At 42.6% G+C, this 20,847-nt stretch overlaps 1 protein-coding gene and 1 long non-coding RNA gene across 7 annotated transcripts; one reads left to right on the top strand and one right to left on the bottom strand.

Annotated features, from left to right (window-relative positions):
- Positions 1–3,283: 3,283 nt before the first annotated feature.
- LOC126385361 (protein FAM217A-like) lies at positions 3,284–18,914 on the top strand. Of its 5 annotated transcripts, none has more exons than XM_050036933.1 (5): positions 3,284–3,582; positions 3,891–3,975; positions 13,969–14,036; positions 14,115–15,103; positions 17,948–18,914. In XM_050036933.1, exons 1-5 carry the CDS (start codon positions 3,464–3,466, stop codon positions 18,010–18,012), a joined length of 1,326 nt encoding a protein of 441 aa, XP_049892890.1. In that variant the 5' UTR covers positions 3,284–3,463; the 3' UTR covers positions 18,013–18,914. The 5 variants fall into 5 exon arrangements, with proteins under 5 accessions (XP_049892890.1, XP_049892886.1, XP_049892888.1 ...); XM_050036934.1 differs by lacking the exon at positions 17,948–18,914 and adding an exon at positions 8,543–8,780 and having other exon boundaries at positions 3,560–3,582; positions 14,115–15,869; XM_050036929.1 differs by lacking the exon at positions 17,948–18,914 and having other exon boundaries at positions 3,285–3,582; positions 14,115–15,869.
- LOC126385377 (uncharacterized) lies at positions 17,929–19,827 on the bottom strand. Of its 2 annotated transcripts, none has more exons than XR_007569419.1 (4): positions 19,751–19,827; positions 19,262–19,300; positions 18,977–19,152; positions 17,929–18,056 (listed from the first exon to the last, which is right to left on the bottom strand). It is a non-coding gene; the product is annotated as an uncharacterized LOC126385377 (long non-coding RNA). The 2 variants fall into 2 exon arrangements; XR_007569418.1 differs by having other exon boundaries at positions 19,262–19,363; positions 19,751–19,824.
- Between the last annotated feature and the right edge of the window lie 1,020 nt (positions 19,828–20,847).

The following is a 20,847-nucleotide window of genomic DNA, read 5'->3' as shown; positions in this document are numbered from 1 at the left end:
GTTGTCCATTGCAGCTACTATAGTCCGGAGATATCGCTAGGCTAAATAAACAGCTGAGCTCTGTTTACCGGCTACGCTGTCAGTCAGTGTGCGGGCTGGAGATTGGCGGAGCAGAGAGGGGAGGGGGTCCCCACTCGGTATGGTAAACGAGTATGTGTGTATGAAGTGTGTCTGTTACGCCAGAAGAGTCTGAGTTTGGGACGGAGTCTTTTACCACCTGGACTGTTACCGGAGTTTTTGGAGTGCTCAAATAAACTGGCCTTTTTCCCGAACGCTACTCTGGTCTCCTGCTCGTGAGGGATTCATTACAATATCGTAACATGGCTTAGATTTCGAAATAAATATTCACCTCGTCGCTAGATAGACCTACTCCTGAAAAACTCGTGCGCAAGGCTTTTTGTCCCTACAAGGCCACCGTCATTTACCCGATGGGAGGGGTGAGCAAGTGAGCCCTGCAATCTAGAATTTGCCCACTGATGTCACTGTTTTCAACCCATTTTACACATTGGCCCTTTAAGCGTGTTGTCAGATATCAGTTTTTCCATTTTGTTTGTCAAAACTATCCAGTCTGGTGTTAAGGACGAGCGATATTTTCTGAACAATGTCCCCGCTGTCCACATCTGAACGGTGCGATTTCATCTTCTTGGGCGCAGGAGGCTTGGTGGGTGTGATGGCCGGGCTGGCAGGGAGGGGAGGGAACTCCTGGTCGACAAGGGAAACCAGCGATGTACCCGACATGCAGTAGTTATGAGGGTTGTGCTGTAGAGGGTTCTCCTTCGGTGGTGTTACATCCATGTGGCTGCACGGAAGCTAGCTCGCAGTTAGCTAGCAGTTAGCTAATAGTTAGTACGTTAGTCTGCTTCGGCTTGATAGCAGAGCATTAAAAAACAAAGTTTTTACTTCCTTGATTTCGCGACCACGTCGTCAGTATCCACGATTTAATATGCCATCTAACCCTCACTGTTCCACTTGAGTAAATTTCCTTTGGTTTGCAGCTCTCGATCTTGCGTGTGCTCACTCCGCCATCTTGGCCAAGTCCGATACTTCATGGAGTATTCATTCAGGCTCCTACACAGACATACGCAACGCGAGTTGACACACCCCGTCCTCACCATGCTGGCTGTGTTTACAACATAGGACTGTTGGGGCGGGTGTTAATCGAAACAAACCAATCACGTTGTGTCTTTTGACAAGTGGCTCAACCTCACACACCTCATCCCTTTCCTTGCATCACTGCGCCGCTAACAGCCGTTAGTGGCCAGCGCCTGTGATTGCATTACCTTTCTCCTTGAGCAGCTCTTTCCACCTGGAAAAGGCTATCCCGATGCTTATATTTTTTGGGGTGTGGTTGCCTGCAAAAGAAATTAACCAGTGTACTTAAAGTAGTGAGGTGTGTGTATAAACAATATTTCCACTTCTGGATTTTACTTTGTGTGGCCTTGGCCATTACACTTCATTCATTCATTCATTCATCCATCTTCTAACCGCTTCATCCTCTTGGGGGTCGTGGGGGGGGGCTGGAGCCAGGTACACCCCGGACAGGTCGCCAGACTATCGCAGGGCTGACACATAGAGACAGACAACCATTCATGCTCACATTCACACCTACGGACAATTTAGAGTTATCAATTAACATCAATTAGTTATCAATTAACCTAGTCCCCAATCTGCATGTCTTTGGACTGTAGGAGGAAGCTGGAGTGCCCGGAGAGAACCCACGCTGACACGGGGAGAACATGCAAACTCCGCACAGAGGGGCTCCCACACCCGTGATCGAACCGGCAACCCTCTTGCTGTGAGGCGACAGTGCTAACCACCACACCACCGTGCTGCCCCGGCCATTACACTATTTACAGCATATTGTTTACATCCCACGCCACTGACATTTTACTGGCACTTTTGGTAAATTAGTTAATAATTATCAACAAGTGGTTTCGATCCGCAAGTGTTGGAGATAAAGGCTTCCCAGCCAAACTGTGGTCTCAGCGCAGGTGTTTTCCAAGTGGCCTCCACGCATGCGGAGCTCGCGCTGCTAATGGTGCTCAAAGTATGAATGTGTAGTGGAAAAATGCAAATATAAACAGTAGAAATGTGGGAAAAAAATGCAAAAATGGCATCGTGGCTGTCTGCACATGACCAAGATGAAAGCCAATGTGCAAGTTCAGAGAAATAGGTCAAAGCAGTGAGGAGGAAAACGGATGATGACAGACGGACGGACAGAGGTTTCTCCATTTAATGGATAGTAGGATATAGTTTACCATTTCAACCGCTTTCATACTCACATCTTCGTGATGAAAAGCATCACTCGTGTCACTCTCTACTCCATCTCTACTGCATCCTCCTCTGAGGACTGTCAGCTGACACTGACAGCAGGAGCTGTCGAAACAATCATGATAGATTAAGCATTTTGATGTGTTTTTAAGTGCGTGAATTAAGAGAAAAACATTAATAATTGCTTTCAATCGAAGAAAACTTTATTAATCAGTTTTTATGAGACGTTTGGGGGCCCCTTAAAATCTCAGGGCCCTGGGGTGTCGGTGGCTTAGTGGTAGAGCAGGCGCCCCATGTACAAGGCTGTTGCCACAGTAGCCCGGGTTCGACTCCAACCTGTGGCCCTTTGCTGCATGTCATTACCCCTCGATCTCTCCCCCCTTCACACTCGACTGTCCTATCTATAAAGGCAAAAATGCCAAAAAAAAAATCTCGGGGCCCCAGGCAATTGCCTGTGTTTGCCTAATGGTAAGTCCGCCCTTGTTCAGAAAGGATTTGCAAATCATTGCATTGCTGTTTTTATTTATGTTTTACACAGCAACCCAACTTTTTTGGAATAAAGTTTGTAAAATTTATATTGAGGAGCAGCAATATTGGTTTTTGGGCCCTACTGCATTGCATTATCGATTTTGAGTTTATTTTTTAATTTGCACAAGACACAAGGATCTTTTAATTAGCTCTGACTAATGTAGAGGAATGTCAAATTATAAAGGACCATGGGTCTTATTTTTAAACATACTGGGACTGTAGAAAATACAAATTGCCCATACTGTGTTGCAGTTTGAAAAACATTACAATAAATAAGAATAATAAATCTGTTTTCATCGATTGATTATTTCTTTCTTTACAATAAGGTTATGCTGTTTTGTTTTTTTACTTTGGTCTACGCCAACAGCATGTGTACAAGCATTAATAAATATACACAGAAGCGAACAAGCTGCCTTCATGTCCCGTCATCAGTCCCCTCGCTCATCTCTCCTTCCCAGCAGGTAGAGATCATCAGATGGTATAGAGCTGCACTGCGCTCTGCTGGACGGCAGCTGAATCGTTCATCACGACGACATATTTTTTTATCATATTGAAATAAGGAGTGCTTTTAGAGCATTTCGACCCCCACTCATTATGATCGCAGCTCCGTGTTTCGCGTGAACAACCCATTCGCCGTTTTCATTGGTGCCTTGTGGAAGCTGGGATGGGCACAATTCTACAGGAGCGAGTGTCACAACAATGCCTGGAGAGGGCTTCATCCATCAGGGACAGGGACTGGAAGAGGAAGGCGTCGTGGACCAACAACAGGCCGAATGTGGCCAGGTAAGATGTTGTTGTGCAGTGCTAATCGGTGGAAACAGAGATGCTGTAGTATCTGTGTAACGCTGTCTCCAGCTGGACTGTCGTCCTGTGCTGACGCGGAGATGCTCGTCGTTCCGCACTTGGATCTCCAAACGCTGTGAATTGATCTTCTATACGAATAATTTCAAACTACAAATTACACCGTCGTGTAGGTAGTACAAAACAGGGGATGTATGATTCTTTATATATTTCATCTAGTAGGCTATTCTTATGCAGTGTTAATTGGGTCACTGGTTGTATTTAATATTTTATCTGTTTCGTTTTTGAAGCAACAAAATGGGCAGGCGGCAGTCACAAAGGAAGTCACTGCAGCCGCAGTACGCGCTCCCAAGTCAGGAAAATAATAACGAGAAGGTAAGTGTAAAGTAAAGCTGAAAACATGAGTCGTTTTATCAATTAGACAATCACAAAAAAGAAATGACATCCATAATAATAATTTCTTATTCATTTTAAAAGCCGAATTTCCAAACATCTGCCGATTAGAGCTTCTCAAATATGTGTTTCATGGTTTTATATGTCTCTACATTGAATATTTTTGAGTTTTTAACTTTTGCCTGGACAAAATACATCGCGCATTTTTCACATTTTTCAGACAATTAATCAGTTGATCCTGTCGCCAAAAATTGTCCTATCCATGGTGGAAAAAGTTGCAGCACTATTATAAAGCAGATATACTTAACTTGCTTTAATCTGGGGGGCACTTTTGCAAAATTACAGTAGGCCAGGAGTTAGTTAAAGCAACACTTACCTTTCTGGAAATGTTACACTTTTCTTTGTTTAGGTTAAAATGCTATTAATAAGCTGATGGCACACTAAAATGTAAGTGAATTCCACCAGAAATAAAAACTCATAATCATGGGTGGAGATCTGATGACAAGTTTGGGGAGGCACAATCAGTTGTGATTTTTTTTTTAATTGCACCGTGCAAATCATGCCCACAGAGCGCTTGAGATTGCCAGCATATTTCACGATTTCATAGAGGCTTATCACCATCACCAAGTCATTCAAAAAGCACTACACAGAGAATCATATGCTTACCTTTACTGTTTATTTCTCTTAAACAGCCAATAGTAGCTACATGGAGCCAGCCATCACCCTCCTTTTCACTGCTTCGCTGTTAGTTCTACTTTCAGGGTCTCAGGCATGTTATGTCCTCTCACAGATCCCCAGTTCTCCTAATCATCTTCCCTTTCTCCCAGTATATGGGACAACTATATACAGCAGTGGATATGGATGATTATCAGAATATGAGCCCCTAACTGAGCTGGGTTAAACTAACTGATCATGTTTTTACAGAGCCAGAATTGCTAGTATTAGTACAGTTCTAAGAGCACAATAAATACTTACAAGTTACACAAGCTGACCCAACAAAATCAGGTTTATTTGAATAAAGTCATATCCATTCATTAATCATCTTTATAGGAATAAATATCCCATTAACAAAATGTGCCTATTTTGTCCTTATCACATCACATTTTTAATAATGTCCATGTACAGTTAGGTGCCTTGTTTGTTTTCATTTGCCAATTTGCACAACATGTAAGAAAGAAGTTTAGATTTCGGGGGGGCAATTTGTGTTTTTCAGGAATTGGGGGGGGATATGCCCCCCCCCCCCCTTATTCTCATATGGTTATAAGAAAACTCTGACCAATCATTACAATGATTGGTCGCATTCTCAGGATGTGGAGTTTTTGACTGTGAAATGTCGACCCTTTTCATCTTACTATTGCACTATATGTTCTTTCTTATATGTTGCACAAATTGTTTTTAAATGTTTTGTTTCTTTTTGCTTGGGGTATGCGAAATGTCATTTCGTTTTTGTGCTGCGCATAAAAATGACAAATAAATAAGTTCAGTTCAGTTCATAACGTTATATATGACAACACAGCATCCAGTTGCTAATGGCTAACGTAAGCCTACTGTAGCGTAGCCTCTGAAACATTAACGTTATCTTCCTTGTGCGTTTCCACTTACTAGTAACGTTAATGCTACTATCTAATGTTAGCACTGTAACCTTATTCTAAAACTCATCAGTCATCACTGACTCCGGGTGAGTTTTAAAACTGCATTTGACTATCTTGGTTGTAACGTTAGACTCACTCTCCTCTTCCGTGTATCTAACTTACGACACGATGGCTTGTACCATGGCATTAATGGTGCTGGTGGCGGCGGGAGAGGTGGGAGGAACAGGACTCTGGAGGGAGGAGGGCGCATGTGGGGCAAGGCATGAAGGAGAGAGAGAGAGAGAGACAGAGAGAGAGAGACAGAGACAGAGACAGAGAGAGGAAAGAAAACAGGACAAGAAAAACAAACACAAACAAAACAAAAAGACAGTGTATAGTGCATGTTGTGTTAAATTTTCATTGGTGTGTGTGTGTGTTCATGTGTGTTTAGTGCAGGCCTGTGTATATATTGTGCAATCTACATTGTGAATAGTGTGTTATCTACATTGGTGTATGTGTATGTGTGTGTGTGTGTGTGTGTGTGTGTGTGTGTGTTCATGTGAGCATGTGAGTGGTTGGTGTTGTAGTGTTTCGTGTACTCAGTTACTCAGGTCATGGAGGGTTTAGAGGTGGGGTGGTGTTGGTCAGTTGGAGGATGAATGACAGGGGTGTGTTGGTTATGAGGCGGACTTCCTTGACGGTCTTCTGCAGGGCGGGGTTGTTTGTTGCAGTCTTGAGATATTTCAGGGCTATGGTTTGGTGACGTTGTCTTATGGTCTGGATGCCTGTTATTGAGTGTATGTAGTGGTTACTGATGAAGAAGGGGAGTCTATGGGCCAGTTTTAGTGCTTTGTTTTGTATTGTCTGTAGTCGTTGTAATTGGTTGTCAGAGATGGTGATCCAGGCGGGGACAGAGTATTCGAATAGTGGTCTGATGTATGATAAGTAGACTTTGGTAACTGTTGAGGGTGATGCACCATGTATTCCACAGAGGGCTTTGAGGTGATTGAGTCTATTGTTTGCTTTTTGTTCCAGGTTATTGATGTGTTTGGTCCAGGTCATATTGTTTTGGAAGGTGACTCCGAGGAAGGTTGCTTCTTTACTGAGGTGGAGTGGTTGGTTGTTTAGTGACAGGTTGATGTTGGGCGGTAGGTGTTGGTTTTTGGTGAAGAAGATGCATTGAGTTTTGGCAGGGTTTAGTTTGATTCTCCAGAGATTTGACCAGTTTTCTATTTCAGTGATGCATGTGTTGAGTTTTTTGGCTGCTAGTTGTCGGTTTTTTGAGCTTGACCAGTAACAAAGATCGTCAGCGAACTGTGAGACTGGCTATGGTGGCTGGAGGGTAGTAGATATCGTAAATGTATAGAAGGAAGAGGAGGGGACTTAAAACTGCACCCTGGGGAACTCCTGCTTGGGGGGTGAAAGGTGATGAGAGGGTGGAGGCAACTTTGACTTTGATTTGTCGGTTACTGAGGAAGTTGGAGATGATGGACTGGGTGGGTTGTGGGAGTTTGAGGTTTGAATCCAGAAGTCTAAATCTGAGTCCATTATGCCATACATTATCAAATGCTTTTTCAATGTCGAAGAATATTGCCAGGGTTATTTGTTTTTTGTTTTGTCTGATAAACGGAGGAAGTTGTCTGTGGTGGCTCTTCCTTTTCTGAATCCGGCTTGGTGTATTGCTAGGAGGCCCATTGATTCGATGTGGTTATTGAGTCATGATGTGAGGATTCGTTCAAACAGTTTTCCAATATGACTGAGGAGGCTTATGGGGCGGTAGCTGGTGAAGCTGTGGGGGTCTTTTCCTGGTTATGGATCATGGTGACAAGTGCAGTTTTCCAGGGTGAGGGGAAGTGTCCGGTGGTGAGGCAGGTGGTGAAGAGTTATCCAAGGTGTTGAAGGTAGGTCATCGGTGCTTGTTTTTATTAATACGGTGTCCACAGTGTCTTCTCCAGGTGCTTTGTTCATTTTTTTCAGGTGTAGTTGAATTTCTTGGGTGGTGACGGATTTTGTGAGGGGGTGGTGCTCCGTGGTGGGGTTAATTGCATTTCTCAGTGATGTGTTGTGTTATGTGATTTCCCTGTCTACCAGATCTTTCCATGTGCTGTCGAAGTGGGGGTAGTTTGGGCATGAGTGAATATTTTCAAGGTGGTTGCGGAAGAGTGTGGCTTTTTCTTTACTGTTAGTGATGACTGTGCCAGATGATTTGAGCGGGGGGTTGGAGTTGCTTTGTGGATCTCCAGTGATAACTTATTTCTGTTTTGGTGTGGGGTGATCTGAACCGGATGAAGTCTCTGTGTAGCTTCCTTTTCTGTCTGATGAGTTGGAGGAGATGGGGGGGTAGTGTTTGTGTCAGGGTCTTGGCAGTGTTTTAGGGTATTGTTTGTTCTTGGGCTTTGGTGAGTATTTGACTGCATGGACGTTGTTAGACCTGGGCATTCCCGGCTATAGCCCCGGATCTTTTGGGCACAGCCCTGGATCTTTTAAGCCTCTGTTTTTTTTGTTGTTGTTGTTTTTTTGTTGTTTTTTTTAACTAATAAAGCACCTCGTTTCCAACTTAAAGTCCACGGCACAGCACGGAAGCACAACAAGACAGCAATGCACGCAGCACACATCACACTCACTGTCACACCAGCTTACATGGCATATGTACATGACTTGTTTGTTTCTGTAAATCCCTGATGATGTTTGGTATAACATACAACTGTCTGTTTCATTTTTTTCATGTATTTCCCACTCCAAACTGACCACACACACACACACACACACATCTAAATGTGAAGTAAGGAATAATGTATAGTGAGCCGGTGACTGTTGACGCTGGACCATTGTGTTAATTCGCGTTATCGCGCGAGTCGCGCGAGTCGCGCGAGTAGCGAGACCGCCCATTTTCACTAGATAACAACATCTGGCCCGCCATTCTCTCCTCAACCATGGCTGAGATAACCACCATCGCTGCTTTGTACCTACTCTGGAAGTCCCAGATGCGTTGGAGGGCCAAACGCTGTCGTTCCTGCAGAAGCACATCAAGCTCGGCGAGTTTCACCACCTCCTCCAGGAACTCCGTCTGGATGATAGCCACTTTCAGCGGTACTTCAGGCTGACTGGGGCCCAGTTTGAGGACCTGTTGGTGAGGGTTGGCGCCAGGATCTCCCGGCAGGACACCAGCTACAGGCGCTCCATTTCAGCTGCGGAGTGCCTGTCCATCTGTCTCCGGTGAGTAGCAGTATGTTGTGTCAACAACTGGACGTCAGGGCATCAAGACGTCACTGACGCGTCCATCGCGTCGCGCTAGACGCGTCCATCGCGCCAGGCGGCGCGAATTCGCGTCTAATCGCGTCTTTGCATTGACTTTGTATGTAATCTCGAGGCGCGAAATTGCGAATTCGCGCTCGGTGTGAACGCACAGTAAGGCCGTTACTATGGCGTCCCTAGCAACGGAGCAGCAGAGCAGCGGTGATACCTCAAGAAATAAACACCGCAGAATTTTGTTGATTGACCAGTCAGAATCAAGTATTTAAGAGTGCCATGTTCTAAGCAAATTTACTCTTCTGTGCTTTGGAGGCTCGTATCTCCGCAACGGATTGGTCGATTTGAGTGATTGACACTTCGTTTGATTTGTTAGAGCCAATAGAATGACGCTATACCCACCAACATGAGATTGACAGCACTGTAAGCCAATCAGAGTCAGCAGAACGCCGTTGTGGGGGAGGTGCCGGTTGCTGAATGCAGTCATTGTTATGCTCCCCCCCCCGGGTCCTGAAGCCCATCAGGTTCGCCCAGATTCATTCGAATGCAGCACAACATGTCAGTCTACCAGAACGTACCGTGTGGCCGAATTAACGTTTCACAGCAAAACAACAGCGGTAAGAGAAATCTTACAACTATGGCTCGGCGAAACGATTTCTGTTGTTGTTGTTCTTTGGCCTCTATCTCTCTGATGCTTTGGTGTTAGGGTGCTTTGGCGCATATATGTGGAAAGAGCAGTGTCTCTGCTTCATTTGACATGAATGGTGTGTGTTTTGCATAACGTGGCATTGTGATAGAGCCCGAAATATGACGAGTAGGTATGGAGTTTGATTTGTTGTTATTTATTTAGTTGTTGTTTGAGCTGTGTTTGGGGCATGTAAAAAGGGTGTAGCCCAGGTTCTGCTGTTTAATTTGATGTGCAGCATATTTTTTGTGATTAGTGCATTGTTTCACACTGTTTGCAAAGTTGTTGTCAAAGTTTTGGGTTTAACAGGTTTTAACCAACAATTTGGGCAACCCAATAATAGAAGACGAGTGCTCATTCTTTGTCAAAATATGTTAAAATCACGTGGAATTATTAAAAAATTTTCCTGGGGAAGAAACTCCCGAACGCCCGGGTAAAGAATTGTTCCCACTTCAGGGCTAAAGTCCCAGATGTTTTCAACTCCTAGCAACGCCCCTGTTTGACTGTATAGGGATGCTTGGTGTTCCAGGTCGTGGGTGGTGGTGGTGAGAGTGGTGGGGGAGTCCTTCAGTTGTTCATCTATGTGTGATTTGTATGTTTCCCAGTTTGCTGTCCTGTAGTTGTATTTCTTGCTTTGAATGGCTTGTAGGTGGAAGGAGAATGTGGTGAGAACAAGAAGGTGGTCACTGTTGAGATGGTTTGTGGTGGAGAACTGGTGGAGTTTTGAAGCCAGGTCGGGGGTGCAGAGGATCAGGTCCAGAATGTCGGGGCTGGCGGTTAGGGGGGATATGTGAGTGGGTTCGTTGGTGTTGAAGATTGACAGGTTATTGTTGTTGAGGATCTGTTGGAGTGCTATGCCGCTTGTGTTTGTTTTATTGCAGTAAAAGTTGATATGTTTTGCATTGAAGTTTCCCATGATGAGGGAGTGACGGGTTGGAGATGGTGGTGAACAGGTCAGGTGAGGGTTTTGTTCTGGGGGGCAATAGACGCTGGTGACTGATGGGGTGGTGTGAATGGATTTTTGTTTTTATTGTGACATATTCGTTTCCTTGTAGTTGTTCTGGTGATAAGTCGTAATCTATTTCACTGTAGCCTATTCGATGTTTTTGTGTATTAAAAGTGCTACTCCTCCTCCTCGTCCTGTGTATCTAACTTGCCAACGCCTACATCTATCATAGACGTAATGAGGATGTAATGGAGGAATAGGCCTTTGGAGGGAGATGGAGTTGCTGGAGGAGGAGAATGAGACTTTGGAGGGAGGCGGGAGTTGTGAATGTTCAAATTTTTTTAAGTGCTGTGTGAAATGCAAGAAAGGTAAGAGTAGCTTTAATAAGGGACTGTTACTTATTTAAAGGGGTGGCTATTTCAAAGAATTTTTAGGCACTGAGGGAGTTGTGTTACTTTATTTTGTCTTAGGGGAGGGCTGTATTTTGTTTTTAGTTTACTGCTGATTTTTAAAGACAACATGCCTTCCAAACCCAGCATGTTTTCTTTTAAACTACAAATTTAAATGGTTAAATTTTGTATTTCCTTTATCTGTGATTTTTAAAGAAAAATGCAGGTTTGGAAGGCATGTTTTCTTAAAAAAAAATCACCAAAATTACAATATTTATCAAAGCCTGAAACTGTAAGAACAGAAGTTATCATTGGATTTTCCAATTTCTGATGGTCCTTGGACATATCTTGTGCAACAAAGCTTCTGCCAGAAAGAAACAGGACCAAAATCAGAGCTCAAAATTGTGATATTCTATTAAAATCATTTATATTCTACATTCCATTTAAAATTTGGCCCAAAATAAACCGTTTGCATGAACTAACCAGCATGTGCTTCAAGAGTGAAAAATCAAGGCTTTTTTTTCAACTCCAGGATTTCCTCTTCAACTTTTAACTTTCTTTTTAAGTTCAGAAAACTTGTGGGTGTATTGCACAAAACAATTACATTCTGCTAAAGTACTTCTGCTAATGTAAACCAGTTCAAGACAGGACTGCATTCAACAGCTTGATAGCAGAAGGAACAAATGACTTAGCGATTGGTCTTCCTGGGAGGCTGCCTATAACGTCGTCCTGATGGCATTAATGCAAATTCTTTATTAAGGACATGATTTTGGTCAATAATACATTTTGCCTTTTGGAGGACATGTTTCTCCAAAAGAGAGTTCAAGTCAGTCATCTTGGTTCTAGTAATTTTGGAGTAGACTTTCACAATGGAGTTTAGACAGTTCCTGTCCTTCACTGCCAAGCAGTTGAACCAGCAGATGAAAGAGAAGGTAAGAAGGCTCTCAATGTACGACAAGTACACAGTATGGGATAGGTTTTGAAACCCCAAAGGAGTTGATTCTCCGTAACAAGTGAATCCTCTGATAGGCCCGTTGAACTACTGACTCAGTGTTGATATTGAACTTAAACTGAGAGTCAAACTCGGTGCCCAAGTATTTATATGAGTTTACAATCTCAACATCTTCACTGTGAATCATATTGACAGTGGTGTTTGTCCTATTTTTACTAAAGTCAATGACAAGTTCCTTAGTTTTTAAGACGATTAGGTCAAGGAAACTGACGTCACACCACTTAACAAAGTCAGGAAGTGCATGTCTATGGTCTGACTCTGCGCCCTGAAGGAGTGACAGCAGAGCAGTGTCATCTGAAAATTTAACAAGGAAACTGTTCTTTTTAAGAGACCTGTAGCTGTCTGTGTAAAAGATAAAAAGCAACAGAGAGAGAACACAACCTTGTGGAGAACCAGTATTAGTAGGCCTAATCAGGGTTTTTGACATGAAGCCATTGACTAAAACCTGCTAAAACATCAAAGGGTAAATTCTTAGAATCTAATATATAATTCATAGTGGAGGGACACTCTTGCATTTTCTCCCAGTCTCTCAGGGAGGCTCAAAGAAAAATATTTGGAGCTTCAAAATAAAGACCAACAGTCACACCCAAACCACTCCCATCCTCTGATAAATAAAGAACAGTCCCTAAGAAACATCAATAATATTTATCAGTATATATATACTACATTCATTGCATGATTTCAGCCTTTCATTGGCTGTTCTCACTCAGCTTTGCCATGAGGCAAATCTAGTGGCAGCAGCCTTGCACAGGGTCAGGTGTAAAAATGGGCAATTTATAGACAAAGGTGTAGACTGAGAGGGGGGATGCAGCTGGAGACACATGCCCCTCAATATTTAGAACCTGTGCATTTGTTGCCCCACCGCCAACCATTAAAAAAATGAAAGTAGCAGAGGACTTTTATTAAATTTAAAGGAGCAATAAGTGAAATTCATCATGTCTAGATTGAAGGAATTAAAAAATTGCTATTTGAAGAACTAGAAGTGTAATTTCATCTGGAGTATAGCATGACCTCACACATCCTCTCTCTGTGTTGATCTCCAGCCCATTGTTTACAAGCCGGTCCGGCTGCGCGTTCATGTACGTTCATGTGAATCCCTCCCTATAAAAGGCTACAGCCAGTGAGCAATGGCAGCACATATTTTCGAAATGAAATGGCAGAGAGCGGAACGAAACCGGGGCTAACCAGTGCTTCCTCCTCAGGCTCCACTTCACTCAGCTGCCCCACAGATCCGCTGCCTCTCCCACTTTAACCTCAATAACAATCCGGAGCAAGCTGGGAGTGGTGAGGCGTTAGCCGCAGCATGACCGGAGGGAAGCACAGCCAGTTAGCCTCCGCTAGCTTCCCAACTAGCCCCGGCTTTCTGTTTGGATCCAACCGGAGCACCGAGCTCTGGTTTGTTATTCAGGTTAAAGTGGGAAGAAACAGCGGGTTTATCGGGCAGCTGAGTGAAGCTGAGTGAAGTGGAGCCTGCGGAGGAAACACCGGGATGGGTTAATGTCTGCTAGCTAACTGCTATAGAGGGGGGGGGGGGGGGGAGCAGAGGTAGAGGGAGGAGTGGCTCATGACACACTTTGTTTTGGTCTACAGGCAGTGCACAACAGCAAACCTAGCGGTGAAACGATTTCGCTTTTTGCCCCTTTAAGACAATTTAAGACATTTTCACCAAAAATTTACACAGAAAAGACAAAAATGGATCCATAACTGAAAATTTTCTGAGGGAGGACCCCCCTTCGCTGTCTCCATTTGATATGTGTTGAACCAAAACCTATGCCCTTGTTTTTAGGACTGTTTTAGGACAAAACTGAGGTTTTGAGGACCTCTGTTTAGGGGGTCTGGGGAATCCTCCCCCCAGGACTTTGTTTAATGAACAAGCTCTATTTTGATGTCTCTTTATGCACTCTGTCACTTACAAGCAAAGTACAAAAAAAATCCCAGTGTGAATAAATTTATATTAATTTTAAATTAGCAGGCCACCTTGCAACCTGTCACAGGCCAGATTTGGCCCACCGGCCATAAGTCCTGTATTAATGCTGTAAAGTAATTTTGTGCTTGAAGTTTTAAATTTTTAGTGATAAGTAGAAAATGTGTGTAGACTTAACATTGCCTCTCTCTAATCTCAGAGGCTGCAGCAAAGAAGAAGGCAGAAACCTAACATACCCTTGACCAAACGTATCACTTCTCTACACAGGTAAGATTGCTGTTTTTGCAAATGTCATGCCATTCTGTGTCTGGATGCTAAGATAATATAATGTACTTTCATTTCTAGTGCTCAGGGAACCTCAGACTCAAAGTCCCATCCGGACAGGATGGAGCCAAAGGTGCAGCCAGCTGCTCAGCACAGCAGCCACAGGGAACACAAGCACACAGGTGTTAGAGGGAGCAGACACACTTCAGCCTTTCCCTGCCACCGCCTGTCTGATTCAAGTCCTGATCTGCGGCAGAGACTGTCACCAAACCCAGAGGTGGGAAGTCTGTGTGGCCAAGGAGAGAGCAACAGTGACACTGACTTGTCTGAGTCTGAGAGACTTCCTGTGTCACTGTCTGGTCGGGTTCCTCCACAGCTCCAGCTGAGACCGGAGGTCATCAAGGCTGAGAACTGCTCCTCTCGTAGCCACCGGCCCAGAGGACACGGCCAAGGTAGTTTTGACTTCCCAGACTTCCTCCCTCCACCTTTTAACTCCTGGAGCCTCAGTCAGCTGGCTGTCTTCTACAACATGGAGGGCCGTGGGGCCTCTCGGCCCAGGCCAGTGGGCCCTTTGGAAAGGTACCTTGAGAGGCTGTTGCAGCTGGAGTGGCACCAGATTCAGACAGTCCAGGAGGAGGGTGGGAAGTCGGCGGTGTCAGATGTTATTTCCAGCTGCCACGTGTCACCTGCTGCTGCCTCATCACGCCTCAGCTCTCCGAAGTGCATCCTCCAGTGTCAACGTGCCTTCCCCCTCACGTTCCTCTCCTCTCTGGCCAGTCACTCTGCCCTGCTCTCCAGCTGTGCCTGCACTCTCTGCTGTATCCGCTACTCCACCTGTAGCACATCGTGCTGCCGCTCCACCTACAACCACAGCCGTCAGTCCAGACTGAGTCCCATGCTGGATTGCAAGAGGCCCACGTCGCTCCCCAAAAGGAGCTACAGTGAGAGCCGGGTGCACTCCTCAGACAGGAGCTCTGCATCCCAAGCTCAGAGGTTCAGCAGCCCTGTGAGGACCAACAGCCACCTGAGGAGAATGCAAGCCTCAGGCAACATCCGCAACCCTGTTCAAGGTAATAACACCAAGCCTCATTCCACTGCCAGAGACTGTGGTGTTTGGGGGCTGGGAGGAACCACTGGGGATTATGGGGGGGGGGTGTTGAACTGCAGAACAGGGGGGTTTAAGAGGAGGAGTGGCTCAGAGCAGAGGAGAGGCAGAGTAGAACGACAACATGCATTGGAGAAAAGACGTAGTGGTTCTGAGTGCAGAAGTGGAGGAGCTGAGCAGAGGAGAATAGCTGAGCTCAAGGAACGGGAAATCAAACCAGATGCTGTCACTGCAATAATGGACAATTTACCTGGGTCCAAGCATTCTCCAATAAACAGACCAAAACAGGTTGAATTTGTTACATAACAGCAACCCAAGTACTGTAAGTAGAATCTAATTGCCACAGCTACAGTTATTAATATTTGATCATGAATGTATATTTTCATTTTGTCATTTTTCCTTGTTTGGCAAACACAAAGTATAGCAAGATTGTAAATATATATTTTTCACTAGTGGATATTATGCTTCACCAGATTTGTTTTTCTCAGCTAATGTTTAATCCAATGCTCTGATATCAGTATAAGATAATGCAACATTGGATGTTTACATGGATTGATCATACATAAATCATATGAGGATGTGATTATTTATTTAAAAGTTGTGTTTGTTTGTTTTTTCCTCAGCACAATACACTGCGTATATATTTGTATGCAGGAGTTTCCAACACAGCACCAATTTTACTATCGATTCTGTTTTGGTTTGTCAGCAAAATAATTGCATAATAAAAGTGTTTAAAATTGACCAAACAATTATGATAAGGTGTAATTCTTCAAACTCAAAGTCAAAAAGTGTGGAAAAGTTGTGGAGTCCAATATCACAAATCACACCATTCTGTTCTGAATACAGTAGCGGTCCTGGCACATTTTAGGCCTTATTATCTGCGTTATCTGCGTTCCAGTCACACCTGAGGCGGATGATTCCTGAGAGGCCGGTTGATGAGTTACAGAATTTTAATTTTCCCTGAAACATTTGACCTAATAAATTATTTCCAGTGTACAGAGACACCATGGTCATATTCTGGGTTATTAAATAATGAACTCACAATCAGAATATCAATAAATACAGATGCAATTAATGAAAAGGCCTAAATCATATAAACACCTGTGACTCTGAGCAGGACACTGTATATATTATAAAGGTGATATAAAGGTGCAGGTGATTGTTAGACAGAGATAACACTGCTGCTCTGCTACTGATAACTGTATCTATCTTTATCAATAACATTATGTGTCTACTGACAGCTGATCTAGCTGTAATCAGCTGCCACCGTCATTAGACTTGAACGTTGCTTCACGTGACACTTTAGAGGAATAGACGTTTCATTTGGGATTGGCTTTCAGGAAACTCAGATTGTTTTAAAGTGTAAACTGTGTGACTCCTTAATTAATTAACTGACCCGGCCAAATCCTAGGGCACAAAATAAATCTACCTTGCTGGATTTAATTAAAACAAATACATCCCATAAATACACCTTGACTGGCATATTTTGCAATGATGTTAGTGATCATTCTGCAATTGCTTGTGTCAGGAATATGAAAATATCCAAGGTAAATCCATGTTTTATTTTTAAAAGATGTTTTAAAAGTTTTTAAGAGCATGCTTTCTTGCATGACTTGTACTACAATAACCCTAGCAGAGTTATTATCGTTGCAGATGTTGAACTGGCATGGGAATATTTTCACTCAATTTCTCTGTCTATCTCTGATAACCATGTTCCTATTGAGAAGTTTAGGGTCAGCGGTAGGGATAATCCTTGGTTCTCAGATAGTCCTACAGAATTGCTTCGTTTGAGAAATAAACTTTGGGCCCAAGCTAGATTTTCAAACTCCTCTGTTGATTGGACTATGTTTAGAACCCTAAAGAACAAGTGTACCTTCATGATTAGAAAGTCCAAATTAGAGTTTTATCTGAAGTCAGTTACAGAGAACCTAAATAACCCCTCAAAATTCTGGAAATCAATTAAATCTTCATCCTTATCGCTTAAAGGTGGCAGCAGATAGTGTTGCTTAGCCCATTCTCATTTTAATTTGAGTCTTCTCTCCAACTCTATTTCTAAAATTTGGAAAGCTGCTTATGTTCTCCCTTTACTTAAAGATAGAGACCCCTTAGAGCTTAGACATCCGTCCATTTTCGTAACCGCTTATCCTCTTGAGGGCCGCGGAGGGCTGGAGCCTATCCCAGCTGATATTGGGCGAGAGGCAGGCACACACTGACCTGATAAATGTCTTTTTTCTCTGGCTCCTTACATAGTTAGTTATGATATGATGTAGTTCTTGGAGTGTATATTTTTATGTATAAAGCAATATTGGGCAAACTTCCCGCCTATACGTCTGCCCGCTTCTGTGTGTCAGCTCTGGTAATTACCAGCTACGCTCCTCCAAGTGGGTGCTTTTAAATGTACCCCAGGTTTTCACAGATCTGGGGAAACTTGCATTCTCCTACTATACACCTCAGACATGGAACAATCTTCAAAAAGATCTAAAATTAGAAACACTTGTATCCTTGGATGAATTCAAGGGAATGTGGTGATAGAGACATGTGCTTGTAATTCTTGAGAGGCCACTTTGTTTGAATAGTTGTTTTATTGTGGATTTCTGTATTACATGTTGTATTTGTTGCATTTTAAATGTGTTCTGATAGGCTGCTACCTTGGCCAGGTCTCTCTTGTAAAAGAGATTTTCAGTCTCAATGGGACTTCCTAATAAAGGTAAACAAATAGAATAACAAGATTCTCTAAAGACATATTTCCTTGTTTCTTCTCTCCTCACGTCTCATCCTCTCATCTCTCCCCTGTGCCTTATGAGGGCAGAGCCAAGACGCAAGGAAGAGACGCAAGTGAGGGAAACATGGATGCGAAATCAGGTATTGGGATGAACCCCAGGACTAGTGAGGGACAGGTGGACACATGGGGAGTAAACCTAAAAAATAAAATAGGAAACAGAGTAAACATGAATGAATACATGAAACAAGGAAAAAGAAACAGAAACCACCTAAAAAAAGGTCCAAAGATACAGCAGTATTCTAGAAAATCTGCCTGTGGTCTGTACCATCTGGTGTGGTTTGTATTGTGTGTCTCTGTGTTTGTTTCTTCAGTATAGGAGGTTTGGCACTCAAGTTTAGAGGAAACTCCAGATTTGTCATCAAAGCAAATTGCTATTCCCATGTTGTGGGGGGTGAAACACAGTCCAGAACTAATCCAGAAAGGTGATGATGTTGTGGATCTACCATGGCTGTCCACAAGATCCACACTTTTTCCTACAATAGCGACTGTAGTGCAGGATGCAAAGGAGTTTGGATCTTGCTTACACCCTTTTCCTCTACTGGCTCCTCACATTCAACCTTCACACTTTCATGCCCACATAGAAATTAGGGGTAGCCCTGCCTTTTCTTTGTTAAATTTTATTTTATGTTTTAGTTAGTTTAAGCTGAAAGACACTTGTTTTGGTTAATCAGTGTCTGTTGGTGAGTCTGTGCCTGTTGGGAATTATGGGCTCTGATTGTTAATGACGTATGAGGGCCTAAAAAGTGACACAAGAGAAAAAACTAAATGAGATTTCAATGAATAGAATCTCAAATTACCCCCACTCATATATGAAAACTGTTGAATCAGTTAATCTTTGTTTTAGACTATTTTAACTTTCCTTTTATATTGAATTGCCTTGTTTGTTTTATGTTTACTATGTCAACTGTCATGTTAAGCACTCAGTGCTTATAATGCCCTTGTTGTAAAGACCTTTGTGCTGCATTTCTCCTTTGAAAGGTGCTATGTATTTATTATTATTATTATTATTATTATTATTATAAACATTTCTAAAATATGTTTGTAAGTGTAACTCACCCTGTATTCAGCAGGGATTCCAGAGGGGTACCTTGCCTCTCTTCCAGACAATAAAGAGATGAAGAGAAGGTGTAAACTTTGTTGTCATTTGACTGTGTGTCCTCAAGCCAAACATGACGGCGTCCAAATGTTTGTCCCATTTGTCAGGTCTGTCTTTCACCAGTTTGGACAGTGGCCTAAAAAAGAAGCAAAAAAAAAAAAAAAGAATTTGTGCATAAGCATATTTTTTTTAGGATCTAAAGTAAAATTAACTATACATATAAAAAGTGGAAATGGACATTATACCTCTGTATGGTCTTACTCATCCTTTCAACTAAGCCATGTCTGCAGATGATAAAGGGGCACAGAGATTTCTTTCAATGCTGAGTACTATGCAGAATATTTTGTCTGTATTAAGAAACATATAGGGGGAAAAAAATCAAAACTGTCATATGCATTAAATAAATCCTGACCTATATTGTAAATGTTGTATATAACTTTTGCATTTCAGTAGTCCTTAATACTTCTTTCACAAACGTCTTCCCTTGATCATTTAGAATTTGTTTAGGCCCTACAAACCTATAGAAAAACTTCCTCAGCACTTCTGCACTTTTTTACTGCCTGCAGCCACTGTGCAGTGCTTTTCAGATTTCCTACCAAATCCATGCAATCAGCTCAAATGGCTGGGTTACTATTCAGTGACATTAGTTGTATTATTGTCTTTAATATTTTGATTTCGACCTGTTTTGTCAATAAGTAAAAGATGATACAAAAACATTAAACATCAAATGTTACCTTTATTGGCCTGTACTCCTCCTGCTGTTTAATTATCACACTACTGGCCTGGCATGCCACACACTGACTTACCTGACAGGGGAAAAAAAAAACATTCAGAAATGTTATTATCATCACCAGCTGTGTCATTTTTAATGCTATAAAGGTCATGTAGATTTATTTTTATAGTTTCAATAAAAATGTGTTGTACATCAACAGCAGTTATCTTCTTTACATCACAGGAACACTTCTGATTGTATTGTATAAGTAGAACATTTTAAAGAACAAAGGGAATATTTTTGTGAGACCAACAATATGTATGTTAAGTGTAGGGGCATACCAATCTACAAATCAGCAGCCTCTAACAGTAAAATCAATGGATAATTGCCTTGTTTTTTTCTGGATGCAGTGTGCACCTCCATTGCTGGCATCAAAGTCCAGCAAGACTTCATATGCCTCTTTTTACCCTACAACACTTTTGCCTAAAGGGACTGAGGCGTTCCTTTGTTCTCTAATCAAACTTTCGATCTCTATAAGTCAAATAAACCCATGATGAGTTGTGTAGGTTAGTGTAAGTACTTCAGGCAGTGGCGTGAGGAAGTCATGAGTCATGACAGGCCCCTGTGCACACTACGGGCCCCAGTGCATGTATTGTCTTGACACGAATAGAGACCTGAGATTGGACAACATCTACATACATATTACCCAGCAATCATCATTACATATCTAACAAAAATGTCAAAGAAATTAATAATTTAATTGAATAGTTTTTATAGTGTATTTCTAGATTTTATAGCGTATAGAAAAAGCATAGAATTATGTTTTACATAGCTACTGACTATCGAAAAAAGTTAAAAGACAAAAGAAAACCATTACACAGATGGGTTTGCCTTTTTGAAGACATATAGCAAATGGCATCGTTTTTAAATTAATAATGTTCTTTTTTTAATAATTTATCTTTGAACACAGGTAAATTTCCAAGGTGGCAATCTGAATCACTTGCAAGGGTCCACTCTCTTTATGGGGTTCTGTACCCCAGGGGCCCCGGTGCAATCACACTGCCTGCACTGTCTGTATTTATGCCCCTGGCTTCAGGTGTGATAGCCATTGCCAAGGAT

The sequence above is a fragment of the Epinephelus moara genome, chromosome 24, assembly GCF_006386435.1.
Source record: "Epinephelus moara isolate mb chromosome 24, YSFRI_EMoa_1.0, whole genome shotgun sequence".
Lineage (NCBI taxonomy): Eukaryota > Metazoa > Chordata > Actinopteri > Perciformes > Serranidae > Epinephelus > Epinephelus moara.
Note: the sequence above shows the minus strand (reverse complement) of the source record. Positions and strands in the feature narration are given on the sequence as shown.

Coding starts and splice junctions, on each gene's coding strand:
- LOC126385361 (XM_050036929.1), top strand. CDS start 3,464: ATGGGCACAATTCTACAGGAGCGAGTGTCACAACAATGCCTGGAGAGG. Junction 3,583..3,890: donor AACAGGCCGAATGTGGCCAG/GTAAGATGTTGT, acceptor TCGTTTTTGAAG/CAACAAAATGGGCAGGCGGC. Junction 14,037..14,114: donor CGTATCACTTCTCTACACAG/GTAAGATTGCTG, acceptor TTTCATTTCTAG/TGCTCAGGGAACCTCAGACT.